Below are 20,430 nucleotides of genomic sequence, written 5' to 3'. Positions count from 1 at the left end.
ATGTCAAAATGCTCTCTCATTCTCTCACCTGCCCTGCTGACCCCCAGTGATTCTAAAAGAAGTGCCCCGCACAGGCTTCAGGGGCAAGGAGACCCTCCAAGGATCTGCATCAGCAACGACTGTGTTTATTTCCATCCTGGCTGGTATCAGTATGGCCAGCTTCAGGGCAACCACACCTCTGGGGCCAGGATGCATTCACGTGGCCCTGCTCCAGGGTGGCTGCAGGCCTTCACTCATACTTGCAGAAATCCTTAAGTCCTTTGGGCAGGTGGAGCCCATCAATGGCCAACCGGTGCACCACACTCCTCTGGATCACTAGGCGGCACAGAGTCTGCAGGGACGGCACTGTGGAAAGAAGGTTGTCAAAGGCAAAAGGAAGGCGAGGGTGGGGTCGGGGCTGAGACCTAGATCTAGGTCTTGGTTCCCTCTTTGTCGTTAACTTGGGCAAGTCCCTTCACTCTCCAGGCCCAGCCTGGCATGGGGTTATTCACATGATTGAGATAAGCACCTCTTTCACAACACTTTCCCAGTTCTGCAGCCCTATTTCCATTACAGCACCCATCCTGCTCCCTTCCCCCTCGCTTAGCAGCTTCTGGGGGCAGGAGTGGTGTCTGATTAACCTGTGCAACCCCCAGCCTCCAGCACAGGCCCGACACAGAGAGGGTTCTCGTTCACTGTATTCGTAAAACGTCATCAGATGTATAAATAAAAGGCTTAACAGGGCTATCGTGAACCAGACCTCAGGATTAAGAAGCTCTCACATGGGGTTTAAAAGTGATGCCTTTAAACTGGTATGCCCAAATCGATGAGCATTTGTCTAATAAAAGAGCACATAATTCTCAAAGAGGACCAAAATCTAAAATCGGTGTAGAATTCATGCCCTAGGTTAATGCAGAAAATATTGGCAAAGCCAGAAAGGGAGTTAGAGGGCATCCTAATCAATCACAGCCAAGATGGGTAAATTGAGGCCCAGAGCCAGGGAAAGTGACTTGTCCAAGATCACAAGTAGAGGCAGAATCTGAAGTCAGATTCCCCAACTTCTAAAATAATGCTGGACAAACCAAGGCCTTGCTACCTGGTTCAGGAGTCCTAGCAGGTTCCTGTCCCGACACTGGGCCAGGAGGGGTCGCTGCCCAGGGTGTGGGATACCTACAGCCATACTCGACCTGGACCAGGCGCACGCTCTTGGTGGAGGCGAAGACGTCCACCACTGCGTAGAGGGGCTGGGCGGCTGGCAGCCCCCGGGCGCTGGGGCCCATGTCCTCGCCGTTGATGACGATATGCATGTCAGCCGTGCCGTCGGGGCGCGGGCAGAAGAGAACGCCCAGGCGGCTCCGGCGCGCGGTCGGAGGCAGCATGTTTAGCTCATAGAGCTGGTCCAAGAGGTGGCTGTACAGCCCGGGCCGGCTGCGGCCCACCAGGCGGTCGCGGGGAATGCGAAACTGCTCAATGCACAGATGCGGTTCCACCAGGAGGGGTGGGGGGCAGCTGGGGGCCAGCGCCTCCGCCTCCGGGCGGCCCTCCCGGGGCACGCGGTTGTGATGGCGCGTGATGGCGAAGACCCAGGTGTGGCCGAGGCTGACCAGGTCGGGCAGCGAAAACTCGGGCACGGCGTCCAGACTGGCGGGGTCCAGCGCAGTCAGGCCGAGGCGCAGGTGCCCGCACCAGCCCAGCTCTTTCTCCTCGATCTCCACCAGGAACACCTGGCCGGGGGCCAGCGGCTCGCGACTGAAGCACACGCCGTGGGCGAAGCTCTCCACGCGTGTGGCCCGCGTCCCGGAGGGGTCCACGCGGATGTTGGCACCGTGTACCGGGTGGAAGCGGGTGGGAGGGGGCTCGGGGCGCGCGGGTCCCCAGGGCGCACCCAGTTCCACGGGGTCGGAGGCAGCAGCCATCTCCCAGCCATGAGGCAGGCCAGCGGGCGCCGGGGGCTATTTTGGGCAGCGGGCTCAGATGGTGACGGCGGGGGCACCATGTAAGGTACTGCCCCCCTGACTCCCTTCCCCGAGGCTCTGCCCAGGGGTCCTAGCGCCGCTTGCTCAGCCATCCCGCTTAGAACGGAGTCCCCGGGAGGCTGGAGGATCCTGGCCATCCACACCTGGGTCATCTGACCGCCGGCGCCCGGGATACGACCTGCGAGGCCCACTGACCTTCACCTGGCTTGACCACCGCCGCCACCGCCCCCTGCGTCTTCCGGGTGCTCAGGAACCGGGGGGCGGGATGGGCAGGAGGAAGACTGTCACATGACGCTGGAGCACACGTGACTCGCAGTACACATGACTTCCAGTCGCGGGCCACCTCCGGGAGAGCAAGGACGCGAGGGAGCAGAGGTGAGGGGAATCCGGAGGCTGGAAGGGATCACGGAGGCTGGAAGGGATCCAGGAGCCCCCGGGGCGGGGCGCGGCGCGGCGCGGCGCGGCGGAGGAAGCTCAGCGGGTGGGAGCTGGGACTGGGCCGGGGCTTCCCTCGCCGATGAGCCGCCAGCTCTTCCCCAGGGGCGGCTGAGCAGCGAGCGAGCGAGTAAACAGCCGGCACCTCTTCCTGCTGCAGATGGTCCGAGCCGCGCTGTCGCCGCCATTCCTCCTGCCGCTGCTGCTGCTCTCCTGGGCGCCCCGAAGCGAGGCAGCCCCCGACCAGGACGAGATCCAGTACCTGCCAGGGCTGGCCAAGCAGCCGTCTTTCCGCCAGTACTCTGGCTACCTCAGAGGCTCCGGCTCCAAGCACCTCCACTACTGGTCTGCAGCCCTGCCTCCCAGGGCGGGGTTGGGAGGGACACTGCGATGCCCACCGGGGGAGATGATAGGGAGGGGGGTGTTCTTTTTTTTAAAATATAAATTTATTTTATTTATTTACTTATTTTGGCTGTGTTGGGTCTTCGTTGCTGCGTGCAGGCTTTCTCTAGTTGCGGCGAGCGGGGGCTACTCTTCGTTGCGGTGCCCGGGCTTCTCATTGCGGTGGCTTCTGTCGTTGTGGAGCACAGGCTCTAGGCGCGCGGGCTTCAGTAGTTGTGGCACGCGGGCTCAGTAGTTGTGGCTCGCTGGCTCTAGAGCACAGGCTCTGTGGTTGTGCCTCACGGGCTTAGTTGCTCCGTGGCATGTGGGATCTTCCCGGACCAGGGATCGAACCCTTGTCCTCTGCATCGGCAGACGGATTCTCAACCACTGCGCCACCAGGGAAGCCTGGGCGGGGGTGGGGGTGGGGTAGGGGGGGTGGTTCTTAAGACCCTGAAGGAGCCTGGGAGCAGGGAGGGCTGTAAGGAGCCCTCCCCCCGCCTGCACCCATCCTAGCCTGACTCCCTCCCAGGTTTGTGGAGTCCCAGAAGGATCCCAAGAGCAGCCCTGTGGTGCTGTGGCTCAATGGAGGGCCGGGCTGTAGCTCCCTAGACGGCCTCCTCACCGAGCACGGCCCCTTCCTGGTGAGTGGAAAGCAGCTCAGTAACCCCTGGTAAGGGGCAGGGAGGGGACAGTTCCCAAAGGAAAAAAGTGGGGAAGAGGGAGAAAAGGACTTTGTGATCTTCTGAAAATGTGTCCCTTTCCTGAGCCTCAGTTTCTTCATCTGTACCATTGGCTTGACTATTAGTACCTTTCAGGGATTTTGCCCGATGGTACAGTACTCAGCACGGTGGCCCTTTCCCTACCCCCAGCTGGCTCTCGGGACTTAGCCATCTCTTTCCTCCGCAGATCCAGCCAGACGGTGCCACTCTGGAGTACAACCCCTATTCCTGGAACCTGGTATCGCTGCCGCTGTGGGTCCTGTGGGGGTGTCTGGGCACTGGGATGGGGTGGGGAGCCTTCCTTAGCCCGTTTCCACTTCCCCTGTAGATTGCCAATGTGTTATACCTCGAGTCCCCAGCTGGGGTGGGCTTTTCCTACTCCGATGACAAGTCTTATGCAACCAATGACACCGAGGTGAGTCTGCTGCCTGCCCACGTGCCCCAGCCTTGCTGGGTGGCATGATGTGGGGAGAGAAAGAGCATGCCCTTGGAGTCCATCCATGGCTCTGTTGCGTGCTAGGTGGTGTGGTTTGGACAAGTCACATCCTGTTGCACAAACAGGGTGCGTTGGTGTCATTATCTCTGAGATTCTTTCTAGCTCAAACCCCAGCACTTCCCGATTGCCTCCATCCTGCCATCCCCAGGTGGCCCAGAGCAATTTTGAAGCCCTTAAAGATTTCTTCGGCCTCTTCCCGGAATACAAGGACAACGAGCTTTTCCTGACGGGAGAGAGCTACGCCGGCGTCTACATCCCCACCCTGGCAGTGTTGGTCATGCAGGACCCCAGCATGAACCTTCAGGTGCAGGGAGGCTGCAGGAGGGAAGGGAGGCATCTTGGGGTCATAGCCCTGTGGTTAGCAAGGTCAAACAGGTCAGCGCCTCCACTGCAACCCAGCCTTCCTTCATAACATCCCTGCCACTAGCTGGCCTCTCCCCGGCCTGTGTGCCTTCCACAACAGGGGGCCTACTCATCAAGCTGCCAGCTCCATTCTTCACGTTGAGTGGCCTCCCCCACCCACCCACTCCCACAAACCAGCCTGGGTTTCAGTTTCCAGACTGCTGCAGGTCTGGGTGCGGGTCAAGGGAGGCTCTTCTTCCTCACCGTCCAGATGAGCTGACGCCCTGGGTGTTTCACAGGGGCTGGCTGTGGGCAATGGACTCTCCTGCTATGAGCAGAATGACAACTCCCTGGTCTATTTCGCCTACTACCATGGCCTTCTGGGAAACAGGTATGGGAGGGGACCGTTGGGCAATGTCTGGGGCGTGGCAGGTCATGGGACCTCAGGTCTGTCCTCCAGGCACATGATATCCCGGGTCCTACCCTGGTTGATGAGCAGAAGGTGGGGGCTGGGTTTATTAGAAAGGTTTTGGTGCTGAAAGGCCAAAGCACAGACATCAGAGTGTACAGGGACGAAGGAGGGCTGCAGCATGGCCCAGGGCAGCCAGGTTTGGGAGCTACATATCACGCCCTGTGATAAATGTCCTTGTTCCCTGGGATTAGGTTCCTTGGGTCCAGGCCGTGATGGGAGGTTGAGAAGATGGGGTTTTCGCCTTCTCTGCCCACCATGGGCCTCAGCAAATCTCACTCATCTCCTACAGGCTCTGGTCTTCCCTCCAGACCCACTGCTGCTCTCAAAACAAGTGTAACTTCTACGACAACAAAGACCCAGAATGCGTGACCAATGTGAGGTTCTGCCCCTGCCCTCCGTCACCCTGACAGCCCCCATCCTGAGAAGGGGACCACATCCCCTTTGGGGACTCCTCCCCCCCCCCCCATCCCCCTGTTGTTTCCTATCCTGCACCCTTCAGCAATTCGACGTTCTCTGGGACACATGAGTATGGATGTGTTTCCACACCACTTCCTGTGACTTCCCTGTGAGGGGAAAGGGCTTCTCACTCATCCATCGTCTGCGATGTGCCAGGACTGTGCTCAACTATGGCAGTGTGGATTGTTCCATCTTCAAGAGTCTCCTTCAAGGGAGATGGTATTAGGCACATTTTCCAGATAAGGAAACTGAGGCCAAGCATGTTGAAGTCACTTGCCTGAAGTCACAGTGCTAGGAAGTAGAGGCATTAGGATTTGGACCCGGGACTAGCAGATTCCTTCCACTGAGCCTCAGTTTCCCTGCCTGTGAAGAAAGGGGGGGAAGGGTAGTGACCAAGCGAAGTAGGAGAGCAATAAATCTTGGGGCGCTGTTGGGGAGGTCATGGGGAGGCCAGGATTCTGTAAAGCATGGTGGCTTTTGGGGTGTCATTGCAGCTTCAGGAAGTGTCCCACATCGTGGGCAGCTCTGGCCTCAACGTCTACAACCTCTACGCTCCATGTGCTGGGGGGGTGCCCAGCCATCCAAGGTGGGCCCTGCCGTGTGTCCCTTGGGCCAACCCCAGTCCCATCTGGAGGCTGAGGCACTCATCCCCCGACCTCGCTTGCAGGTACGAGAAGGACACCGTCGTGATCCAGGATCTGGGCAACATCTTCACTCGCCTGCCACCCAAGCGGACGTGGCGTCAGGTGTGCAAGGGCCCACGCTTACCTCCCAGCAGGGTGGGGAGGGACAGGGCAGGGAAGCGAAGATCCTGACCCTCTGTGCGCCCCCAGGCACTGCTGCATTATGCGGGAAAGGTGCGCCTGGACCCCCCCTGCACCAACACCACAGCCGCCTCCACCTACCTCAACTACCCTCTCGTGCGGAAGGCCCTCCACATCCCCAAGCAGCTGCCCCGCTGGGACGTGTGCAAGTGGGTTTCTGTGACCGCTCGTGGCCTGGGGGATGGCGGGCTGTTGGGACTCGTGGGCATCAGAAAGGTTCCCAGGGATCCTTTGGCTAGGGTTTCTCAATGGGGACACAGAGGGCGTTCGGGGTGTGACAGTGAATTGTACAATAGGATGTTCAAGGTCCCTGACCCTGAAGTTGATTGATATTCAGCCACCTCATTCTTTTGAGTTCCCAACCAGGGATTGAACCCGAGCCCTTGGCAGTGAAAACGCAGGAGTCCTAACCACTGGACCTCCAGGGAATCCCCCCAGCCACTTCATTCTTTTTTTTTGTTTGTTTGTAATCCTTGGCTGTGTCGGGTCTTCGTTGCGGTGCATGGGCTTCTCTCTAGTTGTAGCGCACGGGCTTCTCTCTAGTTGTGGCGCGTGGGCTCTGTAGTTTGCAGCAGGCAGGCTCTCTCGTTGAGGCGTGCGAGCTCAGTAGTTGTGGCACGGGCTTAGTTGCCCCGAGGCATGTGGGATCTTAGTTCCCCGACCAGGGATCCAACCCACGTCCCCTGCATTGGAAGGCGGATTCTTTACCACTGGACCACCAGGGAAGTCCCAGCCACTTCATTCTTAAGTAGCCACATTGGTTGTTAAAATATCAATTACTTAAATGGTATTTAGTAAAAAGACACTCCCATCCCCAGCCCCTCCCTGACTCCAGTACCACCTTAGCTGCCCACATCTCCTATGACTCCTACAAGTAAGAGGGTGACGCCTGGCACAGCAGGGGCCACTCAGGTCCATTCTGATTGGTCAGCACGAGCCCTTATGCACTAATGCCAGTTGCACCCCAGCCATTGGAACAAAGTGTCCCTGTATATTTCTAAATGGAGGAGAGTTGGGGACCTCTGAATTCCAGCCCTCCCCTGCCCCCGCCATCTAGATAAGTCCTAGAGAGGTTACATGCCCAAGGAGGGACTGAATCCCAGCTATCAGCCTCTTAGGCTGGAGCTTGGGAATAGCAGGGGGTAGGGGAGGGCGTCTGATCTATTGTCCCTTTTTCTCCCCCAACCTGGACCTGGTCTTCCTGCCCGCGTGCTCCTGCAGCTTCCTGGTGAATATCCAGTACCGCCGTCTCTACCAAACCATGTGTTCCCAGTACCTGAAGCTGCTGGCCGCACAGGTGAGTGGGGGCAGCACAGCTGGGTCCACCAGCAGCCTCAGGACCCTGGAGCAGTGTGGCGAGGCGGGGGCTCCTTCAGGGCGCCACTCAGGACAGGGGAAGCTGAAACTCCAAGAAGTGAAGTCACTTGCCCTAGGTCCTGTGGTCAGCAGGGTCAGGATTTGAACCTGGCTCTGTCCCCACCTTATGCTGCTCTGCTGGAGGGGGCAGAGAGGTCTGCATCAGCCAAGGAGCCGTTAGGGTGAGAAGAGCTAGTCAGATCGTGTTACAGAGAGGCAGACTGGGGTCTGAGGTGGGAGAGGGCCTTGTCCAAGGTCACCTAGGAGATACTGGCAGAGCTGGGGTAGGACCAGGTTCTGTACAGCACAGTGGTTCGAGCATGGGCTCTGGGGTCAGACTGCCTGAGTACAAGTCCCTTTACTAGCCTACTAGCCAGGTGACTCTGGGCAAGTTTCCCATATATCTTGAGACTTGATTTCTCCATCCATAAAATGGGGTTACTGATGGTATCTACTACCTTCATAGGGAAATCATTTAGCAGAGCACTGGGCAGGTAGGAAGTGGTCAGAAAACACAAGCGTTTCCTGGTTTATGCTATTTAGCTGGGCCTCTTGAATTCCCTGAGGGGTAGGGCTTGAACCGGGGAAGGGCTGGGGTTTGGGCTTATTCCAAACCCCCCATTTTTCCCCTGCCCTGCTTCAGAAATACCGGATCCTGCTGTACAACGGAGATGTGGACATGGCCTGCAATTTCATGGGAGATGAGTGGTTTGTGGATTCCCTCAACCAGAAGGTGAGGCCGGGGTCCCAGCCCCGGGGTTGGGCCGGTACAGGGGTAGTGCAGCGTGGCTCTGGCAGACAGAGGGGGCAAACCTGGAGGAGTTCCCGGTCCCTGAGGTCTTGCTGGTGGCTGTGAGCAGAGATGATGGGGCAGCTACAGGCTGCTAAGTCTTTCCTGGTGGGGCAGATGGAGGTACAGCGCCGGCCCTGGTTGGTGGACTACGGGGACGGCGGGGAGCAGATCGCTGGCTTCGTGAAGGAGTTCTCCCACATCGCCTTTCTTACCATCAAGGTAGGGCCTGGGCCTGGTGAGGACTAGGGGGGCTGGAGGGGAGGGGCCAGGACCCGTCTGTCCTTTCCTTCTGACCTCCTTTTATGCTGGGTTACCATCTGGCCCGTGGAAGGGCAAGTTTTCGGGGGGAAGATGGGAAAAACATGGATTGGGGGAGCAGGAAGGCCACTGGCTAGAGGGGTCCAGTAGGATGAAAGAAGCACCCCAGGGCAGGGGTTGTACAGGGAAGGAATCTCACAAAGCTTTGCCCTTCAGGGTGCCGGACACATGGTCCCCACTGACAAGCCCCAGGCTGCCCTCACCATGTTCTCCCGCTTCCTGAATAAGCAGCCATACTGATGACCACGGGGAGCAGCCCCCCACTGCCTGATCCAGCCCTTCCCAGCCTCTCCTGCCAGAAGGGGGGTCCTCCTTTATGCAAAATGCCCCTGTGGGGCAGATCCCTGCCTCCAGAACTGCCCCCACCCCCCTCCACAGCCCTGTGCATCCTAGACCTGGCCCCAGCGCCTCACATATACAGTCTGGGGGGAGTTTGCACTTTATAACTCACTGGGGTGAGGACTGGCCCCCTCCCTGCTTAAAGAATGCCCTCAATGCACTGATTGCATCCCAGGAACACAACAGAGCTCAGGACAGCCCATGGGGAGGGTGGACGGACTGTAATTGATGGATTGACTGTGATTATGGAATTAAATTGGGTACAGCTTAAAACCCCATCTTCTCTGTGGCACTGGGGGGTTAGAGGACACTAGAGGCTGCGACGGGGTGAGGGAGGGGATGAGAGACGGTGGAGTCCTGAATGCAGCTGCCAGGGTCGGGGTTGAGGACTCAGACAGCTGCCATGGAGGGTGGCGGGGCACTGGGTGCTTGGGGGTCCCTGGTGTTGGCAGGCCGGTTCTTCTCAATCACCTCTCGCAGCCCTTTGGCAAAGTGGAGGTCAGCCCCGATGGTGAGGAAACCCTGCGCAGGGAGGCAGAGAAGGGAGTCTCTTCACTCCATTACCGAGAGCAGGGTTTAGAGACGGAGGCAAGAGTCCCTGGCCTCAATCTAGTGGGAGAGGTGGAGCAGCAGAGCGGTTCTTATAACTCCCTGTGAAGGGTGCTGAAACAGAGGCTGCAGGAGCACAGCCTGTGGAGGTCAAGGAGGGCTTCCTGGAGGACATGAGCTCTTAGCTAAGACCCGAAAGATTAGTAGGCACCGGGGGTAGAATCAGGGAAGAGTGTTCCAAGGTGAGGACACAGCCAGTGCAAAGGGCTGGAGGAATCTGATGTTAAGATTAAAATGAGAAGAGGCAGTTGATAAGGGAGAAGCTAGGATCAGGTCACGGAGGGCACACGAGAGCTGTAGAGGGAGGGGAAGGCTCTGCCCTCCTTCCCCATCGCACCCCTACTCACCACGTGGTTTGTCACCACCTCGCGCACAAAGTCAATACCCTCAGGGAGTGGGATCTGCACCCCACGCCAGGTCCGCTCTGTGGGTGGGAACAGCCAGCTCAGTCTGGGCCCACCTGGCTCCCCTGTCCTTTCCCCCTCCCTCCTCACTTCCCCCAACCCTACCATTGAGCATGGGCATCACCCCGATCTGCAGCATGGTCTTCAGAGGGGCCTGCAGTGGGATCAGCTGGGAGGGAGGAGGGAGGAAGTCAGGGCAGCCCGTAGAGGGTGGGCTCGCCTTCGCTGCCCACCTCAACCCCAGCCCTGGCCCACCCCCCCATTCCCAGCTCACTGCCAGCGACTCTAATGCAGACTGGTTTGAGTAGATTCGGAACCTGTGGGAAAAAAAGAAGGGTCCAGTGGGCACAAGCCCTTGGAAGTTCCACCTTCTCCAGGCCACTCAGGCCTACCCACCCAAAGCCCCTGAGTTTCCGTCTTAGATGTTACACCTACAAACCTTTCCAGGGGGTTCTACCAATTTCCAGGTGTGTATCCTTCGGTGAGTCATTTCTCCCTCTTTGAGTCGCCTTTTCTCCAAGTCTGCTACTTTTTTTTTCCAGTTTTTTTTGTTTGTTTGTTTAATTTCAAGTCTGCTACTTTTTATTTGTGGAGTACCTCCTATAAGCTAGACTTCTGCTGATGGCTTTACACGTGTTGTTTACGTTTATTTAGCAAAACTTTCAGTGCTTACTCCCTGCCAGATACTATGCATGTTAAAAAGTTAAATATTATTAAACTATTTTAAAATGCCACCTCATAACAACCCTAAGAAATTGGCACTATTACAATTTGCACTTTATAGAGGAGGCAGATGAGGCCCAGAGAGATTAAATAATTTGCATAAGGTCACATAGCTGGCAAACTGCAGAACCTGCCTCCAGAATCTAGACTCTTAACCTCTACCCTGCATTATCTCATTTAACTCCCCAGAACAACGCTGTCCAATAGAACTTTCTGTAAAATGTTCTATATCTGCACTGTCCACACAGTAACCATTAGCTACATGTGATTATAGAAATGAGCAACTGAGGAACTATTTAATTGTAATTAAATGTAAATAGCCCCATGTGGCTACTGTCTGCCACATTGGACAGCACGTCCTTGGAAAGTAGGTGCTACTATTTTCTATATTTAATGCATGAAGAAAATGAAGCTCAGAAAGATAAAGTGACTTGTTTTAAGATCACAAAGCTAAGATGTGCAAAATCCATGTTCTCATGCACTTTGCCGTGTGACTGTAGGCGTGTCATTTAACCTTGCTGGGCCAGCTTCGTCATCTCTCATAATACCTGCTCTGGCTGCCTCTGGGTGGTGAGAATGCAGAGAAACTACACTAAAATGAAACACTTTTTATGCATTAACAAGACCCCGGCTCTCCAGTGGCTTATAGGTATGACTGGATTTTAGCTCCCCAGTATTTTTGGGCAGGTGTGATTATCCAGAAGACACTGAGGCTCAGGGAGGTTACAGGCTCGCCCACCTGCGCAGGTCCAGCTGTGTGCGCAGCACCTTCCCCCGGAGTGCCATCTTGGCGCTGAGACGGACATCCTGTGTAGGAAGGTAGGGAGGGTGGTGTTACGGCCCCAAAGGGTGTCCGCAGTCCTCCTCCCCGATCCCTCGCAGCCCCGACCCTGGTGTCCGTACCATGGTCATGCTGGACAGCTTGACCTCGGGCTGGTCGGGTGGGACCAGGGCGATGGTGACACTGGCAGTGACAGAGATGGTGGTGCCCGAGGGCTTGATGGTGCAGCGTGGTGGCGCCGTGACCCGCAGCTCCAGCTTCAGCGGAGAGTCGATCTCTGCCGGGCTCTGGGGACAGAGCAGGGAGGACAGGTCAAGTTCCAGACGGGTCAAGTCCTCCTCCCTGGTGAGTCCACGGGGAGGAGGGGGTGGCTCTACCATCTGGGAGCCCAGAGACACAAATGGGAAGACTGGTCTGGCTTCCGGAACCCTCCAGAACTGTGTCCAGCCTCTGCCTTTGCTCAGACAAGGGAATGTCTCATTCTAGGAATGCCTCCTTCCTTCTCTTTCTGCTTTCCTGAGTTCTCAGGATTCAGGACCCATCTCCAATCCAGACTCCTCCGGGACAGTCTCTTTGCGTTAAATATCCCGGGGAATTCCCTGGTAGTCCAGTGGTTAGGACTCGGCGCTTTCACTGCCATGGCCCCAGGTTCAATCCCTGGTCAGGGAACTAGGATCCTGCAAGCCACGCAGCATGGCCAAAAAAAAAAAGAAATCTCAAGCTCCCTGCCATACCTCTTTTATTGAAACTGCTGAGCTATTTCTTCTACAGGTAGTGTAGTGACCAAGTGCTTACTTTTCACCAAACACTTCACATGTGTTAGCTCATTTAAACCTCACAATAACTGTGTGAAGCAGGTATTAAATTACACCCATTTTTGAGATGGGGAAATTGAGGCACAGAGGTTAAGCAACTTGTCCAAGTTGTTATTTAGTTGCAGAACTGGGACTCAGACCCAGGCAGTCTGGCAACAGAGTCCATGCTCTTAACAACACTTGGCCACGATCATGATGATGACAAGGATAGCATTCCTAGCAGCTGGTGTTGACTGAGCACTTCCTCTGTTGTTGTAATTGCTCCAAATGTATTAATGCATTTAATCCTCATGACAACTCTGGGAGGTTGCATAGTATAGAGGAGAGAGGCAAGGTGACTTGGAATCACACAGATTCCTATCTGGGTTCAAATCTCAGCTCCATCATTTACAAGGTAGAACCAAGGACAGGTCCTTTAATGATCACTGAACTATTTCTTTAAAAATTTTAACTCCCCATTAAACAAGGGAAGATAAGCAAAAAGGATAATACATCAGTCGCTGTGAAAGCCCCTACACTGGCCGAGCTTGGGTTCTCAGCCCACCCTCCTCATGGCTTTGTGAAGGAGACGGAGCGGGAGCAGCAGGCCCCCTTCACAGACCTGGAAACAGGCTTGGCCAGGTGAGGGGATGTGGCCACAGGCAGGAGGCCAAGCCTTCCGTCTACTCCACAGCTGCCACTGGGGGGCTCTACTTGCCTCACCGGTCCCATCACGGGTGTGCGGATGGCGTGCCCACCCCCCGCCCCACCCCCCCGCCAGGTTCCTACCTCCCGCTGACACTCACCAGCAGGACGATGTTCCCGAAGTAGGTGGCCCTCAGCAGCATGTCCAGATCATGGGGCACCTGGACCAGGGAATTGGGGATAAGGCAGAAGCTCCATCACAGGCCCCCTCTTGCCCATCCCACAAACAGACGCTGGCATACCTTGGCCCCCACCAGCGACAGCTTCAGGGCCCCTGCCCGGAAGTAGCTCTCCATGGCAGAGTCGAAGAAGAACTCAGAGAAGGCCACGTATACCATCCGCTCTTCCTCGGGCAGCTGGGGCTCCACCGCCTGATTGCGCAGGCTCCAGTTGCCGTCGGCCAGGGGGAAGAAGGCCCCCTGGGGTTGGAGGATCAGGGTCAGGGCCAGGGCAGACTAGCCCAGCACCCAGATGTCTCCAGGCTCTGTGGGGATGGTGGGGGGTTGGACCCGGTTGCTGTCCTTGGGGGACTCAACAGGTACTTTTCACAAAAAGCATGGAAAGGAAGGTAAGCAGGAGTGCTTCAAGGGAGCAATCCCATCAGACTGGAGAAGGGAGGCTCAGCAGAGGGTTCAGGGAGGAGGTAGCACTCGAGTGGGCCTTGAGACTAGATGGTAGTAATGATGGCAGCTGCTGCCTACACATACACAGTAATTCTTCTGTGCCCCTTACCTAGACCAGCTCCTTTAATCCACATAACATCCCATGAGATTATCTTTTCTTTTTTTTTTCTTAATTGTTTGGCCTTGCCATGCGGCATGTGGGATCTTAATACCCTGACCAGGGATCGAACCTGTGCCCCCTGCAGTGGAAGCATGGAGTCTTAACCACTGGACCGCCAGGGAAGTCCCGAGATTATCTTTGCTTACTGTATTATTTCCATTTGCGTATTAGGAAACAGGCACAGAAAGGTTAAGCCACTGGCTTAAGATCACACAGCTAGTAAGTGGCAGAGCTGGGAGCTGGCCTTCAGGCATTCTAGCTCCAGAGTCTGTGCTCTGAAACTCTACTACACTCCACTGGGAGGAGCAATGGTAATGGCCACATACTAGTTGGGTGGCCTTGGACAGGTGCCATCGCCTCCCTGAGCAAGTCTCCACATCCCTAAAATGAGTATAACGTCACTACCTGATTTACAGGGTTGTGAGAGGATGAAATGAGATTGTGTGCGTTAGAACTGAATGTTCAGTTCCTTCAGGGAAGATGGGGGAAGACAGGGCATGAGCAAAGGCCCTGAGGTAGGAAGCGAAGGGCATTTTTTGGAACTAGTAGCTGCAGAGGAACAGGATGAAGTTAGAAAGTTGGGGCCAGACAAGATGAACAAGGCTGAGTGCCAGACCCAGGAGCTGAACCTGATTCTGTAGCCAGTGGGAAGCCACTGCATCCCCAGCAATGGAGGGGCCGTGTCACAGCTGTGCTTTAGGGACCTAAAACCAGCAACGTAGGGCAGAAGGAGGGGGTCTGGTTACACACACCAGCCGGACAGCTCACCCGGAATTCCATGTCCAGACTGCTGGCGGAGGCCACGGGATCCTTCAGGAGGGAGTAGTCAATGCCAACGAGCTCGTCCACAGCGCTGCGCACTGCGGGGAGGGGCTTGAGTCACGAAAGGCTGTGTGATGCTGGGCAGGGTGCTTAAGCTCTCTGGGCCTCAGTTGCTCATTCATAGAATGGTGATTATAATACTTCCCTCATAGGGTTGTTATGAGGATCAAATTAGTTTTACGTGGAAGGCATTTAGTGCCTGGTGTGCAGGAAGTGCTCAACAATGTTAGCTATTATTATTATTGTGGGGATTTTGTGGTTGTTTTGTTTTTTGGGTTTTTTTTTTTTTTTTTTTTATGGTCACACTGGGCGATTTTCGGGATCTTAGTTCCCCGACCGGGGATTAAACTCGGGGCCACAGCAGTGAAAGCTGAGTCCTAACCACTCGACCGCCAGGGAACTCCCTATTATTACTGTTGTTGTTGTTGTTGTTATTACTACTACTACTACTATCAGTACATAGGTTTCATCAAGTCACTAAACAAGATGGCAAGGGATTCCCTTCTCTCACTGGTTTCCCCTGCCTTCTCCTTCCTGTCCCGTGCCCCTTGTATGTGGCATGATGATCTCATAGCTTAGGAAAAGAGAATTCACGTTAATTGAGCTCCTATTCAGTGCCCGGTGATGAACACAAATGAGGCCCCAACAGCAAGCACATATTAAGGATCTTGACAGCCATGCCTTCAGTCAACCCTCAGCAACCCAGGGGAGTGGTCCTCAGCCAGGCAAGGAAACCAAGTGAGAAAAGTGAGTACTTACCCTGGGTCACGCAGGAAGGCAGAGGCCACATTTGAACCCAGGCCTATTCCATCACAGGGCTTGGAAGGGGCCTACTCAGGTGCTACCTGATAGCTGCGCACCCAGCCTCCTCCCCAGCCCCACTCCAGCTCCAAGGCTGGGCCCAGAGCTCTCGGTCCCACCCGCACCAACTCACCAGGCACGGTGTCCAGCAGGGAGTTGAGAAGCACGGTCCCTGCATGGTAGAGCACGGGGCAGATCTGGGAGGTGGGGGCCAGAGTCAAGGTCTTCGAAAGAGAGGGCACGCCCACCCCCACTGTCCCCCAACACCGCCTGCCCCCCACTCGCCACTGCCCACACCTGCTGGTTGAGGAGGAAGCGCATCCCCGAGGTGATGAACATGGAGAGGAATTCATACACCTTCCTGTGAGGAGAGGAGAGGCCAGGTGAATCCAGACCCTGCCCCACCCCCAACCCAGGTCTGGGAAAAATCACAGCGACCAGAGATGGTGGGGGGTGGGGGGAATACCCCTACTTTGACTTAAGTTACCACCTCTTTGATGGAGGTTTTCCATGACTTGGGCTCAAATCCCCTTCTCCAGGCTGATTCTCAAGACCTCCTCTCCCACCCTGTCCCCCACCAGCCAAATGAAGCTACCCAGAGTTTCTGAAATCTCCTCTGAGCATCCTCAGCTCCATATGCTTACTCATGTCCTCCCTTACACCCTCAATGCTCCTGTCATGTATTTCCCTGTCTGGGTGCAGATGCTTCCTCTTCCAGGCAGTCCTCCCGGATTACCCTCCTCTGAACCCCCCCCCCCTTCCTCAGAGTACTTTCTTGGTCCCTCTCTCAAGGCCCCAATGACAAATGTTTTGTCCCTCCAGTCAGGCTCTGTGCTCCTTTCTAAATCCTCAGGGCCTGGCATACACTTTGTTGAATAAATAAAAAATTGACCAAATTGACCAACACCAGATAATAAATCCACCATTTTCTCTCCCCCACCCTCTTCCAGAACCAGCACAAATTCCCCTTCTCAGCCCCAAACCTGGAACTATGTTATTATTTTTGTTGTTAGTAGTAAGAGCTACCAATTACTGAGAACCAAGTACACGCCCACTGTGTACACTGGTCCTCACAATGGTTCTTATCTAAGTGGCTAGCCCGTACTATATGTCAGGTACTGTTCTAAATATTTTTGTATAGATTAAGATAAACAGTCCTCACAGCTCATAAAATAGGTCCTATTACCATCCCCATCTTACAGAGCTTCAGCGACTTGCCCAAGGTCATACAGCCAGGAAGTGGTGGCGCTGAGATTTGGACCCAGTTAGTCTGACTCCCAAGCCTGCACATTGTGCGTTGCACTAGGCAGATGGGCTGTGGGTCTCAAATGGCGTGCACTGGGGTTGGGGACGGGGCTTACTTGAAGGTTCCCCCAAAGGCTGCATGCATTCTGGAGACAGAGGCCTGGCAGGAGACGTTGGACACTTTGATCCGGCCAGTGGGATCCCGGGAGAGCTGCAGAGCGGTGTGGATGGACACACCCTCGGCGGAGGCGTTGATATATCCCCCATCGTAGCTGCGGTGGGGGCGGGGGTGGGGGGTTAATGTTCACTCCGGCTTAGAGCTTAACCAAGTCTTCACTGCCCTCCTCCTCGCCCCCCTACATCATGACTGCTCTTAATAAGACTTTACTTACTTCTGCACAGTATACCAGACGGTCTATGAATTGGGTAAGATTGTCCCTATTGTACAGATGAGGAAACTGAGGCTCAGAAAGGCTAAGGGGGACTTCCCTGGTGGCGCAGTGGTCAAGAATCCGCCTGCCAATGCAGGGGACACGGGTTTGGTCCCTGGTCTGGGAAGGTCCCACATGCTGCGGAGCAGCTAAGCCCGTGCGCCACAACTACTGAGCCTGCGCTCTAGAGCCCGTGCTCCGCAACAAGAGAAGCCACCGCAATGAGAAGCCCGCGCACCGCAACTAAGAGTCACCCCCCGCTCGCCGCAACTAGAGAAAGCCCGCAAGCAGCAACGAAGACCCAACGCAGCCAGAAAAAAAAAAAAAAAAAAAGGCTAAGGGATTGTCCACAGCACCCCCAGTCCTCCTGAACCGCTCTCCACTGCCCTGAGGGTGCCAGGTCCTCACAAGAACCAGTAGAGGAGCTGTCTCCGGAAGCGCAGCCCCAAGGAGCCATTGTTGATCTGTAGCATCAGCTCCTGCTCTGGCTGGAAATGGAGCTCAGAGGATGTCAGCTGCAGCTCCATGACCTTCACCCTGTGGGAGGAGACCTCAGGGTCAGATTCAGGACCAAGAAAAGGGGACCCCACCCAACCACAGCAAATTCATTCCCTCCTCTTCCGGTCCAGGCCTGGGGAAGATGCGGTGGGTAGAATGAATTCTTCCATTGCCCCTCACGTACCCAACCTGTGCTTGGGTGGCGAAAACTTGGACTTGGGTGGCTCAGAGACTTAACTTCTCATGACCCAGGTGTTAAAAGTGAGCTTCACCCCCTCTCTTATAAGTCCTGTTGCACTTCCTTCCCTCCGCCACCCTGGGATTGCTAGACCCTATCCCCACTATCCTAAACCACAGGCCTTTATCTCCGGTTCCTCTTACCTCTCCCATTAGCTCCACCCGGGTGCCCTACATCCCACTCTCATCCACTGGCAATTTTCTTGACTCCGCCTCTCTGGAGCTCTTTGGCCAGCCTCAATTCCACAGGTTAGGCTTCACTTTTCTTGGTCCCTACTACATTTTAGGCCACGCCCACCTGCTTGGTCCCGCCTCTGTAGGCACGCTAGGCCTTTATCTTTGCGGGCCTCATTCAGTGTCTTAAGTCCAGCCTCCTCGATTTGGCCACGCCCACGTTACACTCAGCACTCCTGTCTTCGAGACTCCGTAGGTATTTCCTCGCCCCCTACCAAGACCCCGTCCCCTCGGCCCCCACTTACTCAGAGATATTGTAGTAGAAGTGGCCCTCTCGGCCCCGCAGGTCCGGAATGGTGATGGTCTCCAGCTCTTGCTCCAGAAAGCGCAAACCCTCCTGCTTCACTGAAGCAGCAGTGAGACCCTTAGCTCCTGCACCCGCTGCTGGTGCCACTCCACCCACCGCCGCCCCGGCCCGCCCCCACGTCTTACCTAGCTCAAGCGCCGTGGAGGTGATGCGGATCTTGCAGCCGGGGAGCTCGGCCTGAGCGCCTGCCAGCAGCGCTAGAAACAGGGCCCCGAAGAGGGCCATGGCGAGCGGGCCTGGGGGTGGGGTGGGATCGCGGGAGTCATCCGGGCCCCTAAAACCCACTCCTCGGATGGCCAACCAAAAGAGGGGGCTGGCCGGGATCGTTAAGCTTGAGATAGCTCTTCGGGGAACTTGGAACCAATAATATTGCCTCCATTTGACAGACGCGGAAACTGAGGCTCATGCGACGTGCGCTCTGGCTCCCAGAGGATTTGGGGCACGGGGGAGAGGAAGGGGACCTCCTCGGCTCGCTTTTGCAACCACCGCATGACGAGTGTGGACCTCCCGGCGACCAAGCTCCCCCCCCCCCCCCACCCCACAACAACCTCCCTCTTCCTCTGCGGCGGGCGGGCGCGGCTTGCACGTTACCATGGGAACGGCTGCACGCGCATTCCTGGGGGGTGGCTTGCGGTCTCCTAGGCCCCGAGCCGGAGGAGCAAAGGGAGAAAGCTGCCGGCCCGACCTCCGGCTCCCGGGTCTCCCGGCTCCTCCAGGTCCTAAATACCTGTCGTCGGGCTTCTGCCTGGTGCCCCCCATTTCAGCGCCCTCCTTCAGGGGAGCTCTTCCCCACCCCGGGTTCAGTAGACCACGCGGCCGGGCGAGGGTCTGGGGGTGGATGGGGACTAGCCCCAACTCACTAAAAGGTGGAGCTGGTGGTCGGCGCGGTCACGTGGGGCGGCGGGCAAAGCAGGGGATCCAGGCGGCGGGGTCTGGCGGGCAGCGCTGTTCCAGCCGCCTTTATAAAGACGGGCCTCCCCGACCCCCCTCCTCTCTCCCACTCTCCCCTCCTCCCTCGGGGGTTGGGAGGGAATGGGGCGGGACGCTGGCAGCCGGGAGGGTGGAGAGGGCTGTACGGAGCCCCGTGACAAGCCTGGCCGTTGTCAAGACAAGTGGGGGACCCAAGCCCGGCAGGAGAGAGGGAAGTGCAGAAGTCGGCCCGCCCAACCCCAGTAATCCCTGCTTTGCTGGGACCTTGGTTCAAATTCCGGTTACCCATCTCCTCTTGCATGATCCTGGACAAGACACTTCACTTGGGTTCCTCCTCAGTTTCCTCATCCAGCAAAATGTGTGTGACAATAGGAACTACCTCTTAGGCCCAGGGCAAGCCACAGAGTCAATGCCCAAGGCACGTTTTTTTCCTTCCCTTCCACCCAGAATCATCTCAGTACCTCTCCTTGCCAGGTTTCACTATGGGAAGCCCCACGGTCACCCCACTCCCACTGTCTCTGTGTCACTGCCTGCGGACCTTAAGGGCCCAGGGACCTCTCCCACTGGGGTTCATCCAAATACTGCCAGCCCAGGAAGACAGCACACAAACTGCTGGAATCACCTGGAGGGAGGTTTGGCATTTCCCCAGGGACTGTGGATATTTGGTGAGACTTTGGAGCTAGGTTCTCTGCACGTGTACTGCCTATCGGTGTTCCCAGCTCCTAGGACAGACACAGAGTGGGTGCTTGCTAACATTTTGTTATCAAATGCATGAAAGCGGAAAGGAGAAACGATGATTAATGTCTGTTGAACATGTATTTAGCACAAAGCACGAATCCAGGCATGATGACCAACTCCTCCTAATTTGCCCAGAACTTTCCCAGATTTTGAAACAGAAAGTCTCCCTTCCAGGGAGCCCCCTCAGTCCCAGGGAAACCAGGATGGTTGGTCACCCGAGATCCAGATTAACTTGTTTAATCTTCTTTTATTTATTTTTTGTTTGTTTGTATTTATTTTTGGCTGTGTTGGGTCCTTTGTTGCTGCGCGCGGGCTTTCTTTAGTTGCGGCGAGCGGGGGCTACTCTTTGTTGCAGTGCGCGGACTCATTGAAATGGCTTCTCTTGTGGCAGAGCATGGGCTCTCGGTGCGCGGGCTTCAGTAGTTGTGGCACGCGGGCTCAGTAGTTGTGGCGCATGGGCTTAGTTGTTCTGCAGCGCGTGGGATCTTCCCGGGCCAGG

The 20,430-nt window shown here is 56.1% G+C and overlaps 3 protein-coding genes across 4 annotated transcripts; 1 reads left to right on the top strand and 2 right to left on the bottom strand.

Moving 5' to 3' along the window:
- Positions 1-105: 105 nt before the first annotated feature.
- NEURL2 (neuralized E3 ubiquitin protein ligase 2) lies at positions 106-2,177 on the bottom strand. The gene is made up of 2 exons (XM_082361818.1): positions 1,154-2,177; positions 106-345 (listed from the first exon to the last, which is right to left on the bottom strand). Exons 1-2 carry the CDS (start codon positions 1,893-1,895, stop codon positions 230-232), a joined length of 858 nt encoding a protein of 285 aa, XP_082217944.1. The 5' UTR covers positions 1,896-2,177; the 3' UTR covers positions 106-229.
- A 15-nt stretch (positions 2,178-2,192) lies between these two features.
- Positions 2,193-9,162, top strand: CTSA (cathepsin A). Its single transcript, XM_082361758.1, has 15 exons — positions 2,193-2,330; positions 2,551-2,735; positions 3,304-3,415; positions 3,681-3,731; positions 3,822-3,908; positions 4,138-4,293; positions 4,631-4,722; positions 5,093-5,177; positions 5,754-5,845; positions 5,927-6,005; positions 6,093-6,232; positions 7,305-7,380; positions 8,083-8,172; positions 8,347-8,451; positions 8,707-9,162. The coding sequence occupies exons 1-15, from the start codon at positions 2,277-2,279 to the stop codon at positions 8,788-8,790; spliced, it is 1,488 nt and encodes a 495-aa protein (XP_082217884.1). The 5' UTR covers positions 2,193-2,276; the 3' UTR covers positions 8,791-9,162.
- Positions 9,094-19,280, bottom strand: PLTP (phospholipid transfer protein). Of its 2 annotated transcripts, none has more exons than XM_082361753.1 (15): positions 19,124-19,280; positions 18,389-18,499; positions 18,202-18,301; positions 17,396-17,524; positions 16,673-16,828; positions 15,609-15,672; positions 15,445-15,508; positions 14,457-14,548; positions 13,148-13,324; positions 13,007-13,066; positions 11,529-11,693; positions 11,365-11,432; positions 10,008-10,219; positions 9,846-9,922; positions 9,094-9,411 (listed from the first exon to the last, which is right to left on the bottom strand). In XM_082361753.1, exons 2-15 carry the CDS (start codon positions 18,486-18,488, stop codon positions 9,280-9,282), a joined length of 1,596 nt encoding a protein of 531 aa, XP_082217879.1. In that variant the 5' UTR covers positions 18,489-18,499; positions 19,124-19,280; the 3' UTR covers positions 9,094-9,279. The 2 variants fall into 2 exon arrangements, with proteins under 2 accessions (XP_082217879.1, XP_082217880.1); XM_082361754.1 differs by lacking the exon at positions 19,124-19,280 and having other exon boundaries at positions 10,008-10,071; positions 10,177-10,219; positions 18,389-18,517.
- Between the last annotated feature and the right edge of the window lie 1,150 nt (positions 19,281-20,430).

This window comes from Balaenoptera borealis, assembly GCF_965194805.1.
Source record: "Balaenoptera borealis genome assembly, chromosome: 16".
NCBI lineage: Eukaryota > Metazoa > Chordata > Mammalia > Artiodactyla > Balaenopteridae > Balaenoptera > Balaenoptera borealis.
The sequence above is the reverse complement of the archived record's forward strand: the minus strand, read 5'-3'. Positions and strand labels throughout refer to the sequence as shown.

Bases quoted from the DNA above. Each gene is read 5' to 3' on its own strand.
- CTSA (XM_082361758.1), top strand. From the start codon at position 2,277: ATGACTTCCAGTCGCGGGCCACCTCCGGGAGAGCAAGGACGCGAGGGA. The intron at 4,294-4,630 runs GTGCAGGGAGGC...GGTGTTTCACAG, and splicing joins ACCCCAGCATGAACCTTCAG to GGGCTGGCTGTGGGCAATGG. The intron at 8,452-8,706 runs GTAGGGCCTGGG...TTTGCCCTTCAG, and splicing joins TCGCCTTTCTTACCATCAAG to GGTGCCGGACACATGGTCCC.
- NEURL2 (XM_082361818.1), bottom strand. From the start codon at position 1,895: ATGGCTGCTGCCTCCGACCCCGTGGAACTGGGTGCGCCCTGGGGACCC. The intron at 346-1,153 runs GTAGGTATCCCA...TTCTTTCCACAG, and splicing joins GGTCCAGGTCGAGTATGGCT to TGCCGTCCCTGCAGACTCTG.
- PLTP (XM_082361753.1), bottom strand. From the start codon at position 18,488: ATGGCCCTCTTCGGGGCCCTGTTTCTAGCGCTGCTGGCAGGCGCTCAG. The intron at 14,549-15,444 runs GTGAGTTGGTGC...CCCTCCCCGCAG, and splicing joins CCTGCTGGACACCGTGCCTG to TGCGCAGCGCTGTGGACGAG. The intron at 13,067-13,147 runs GTATGCCAGCGT...TCCCTGGTCCAG, and splicing joins TGTCGCTGGTGGGGGCCAAG to GTGCCCCATGATCTGGACAT.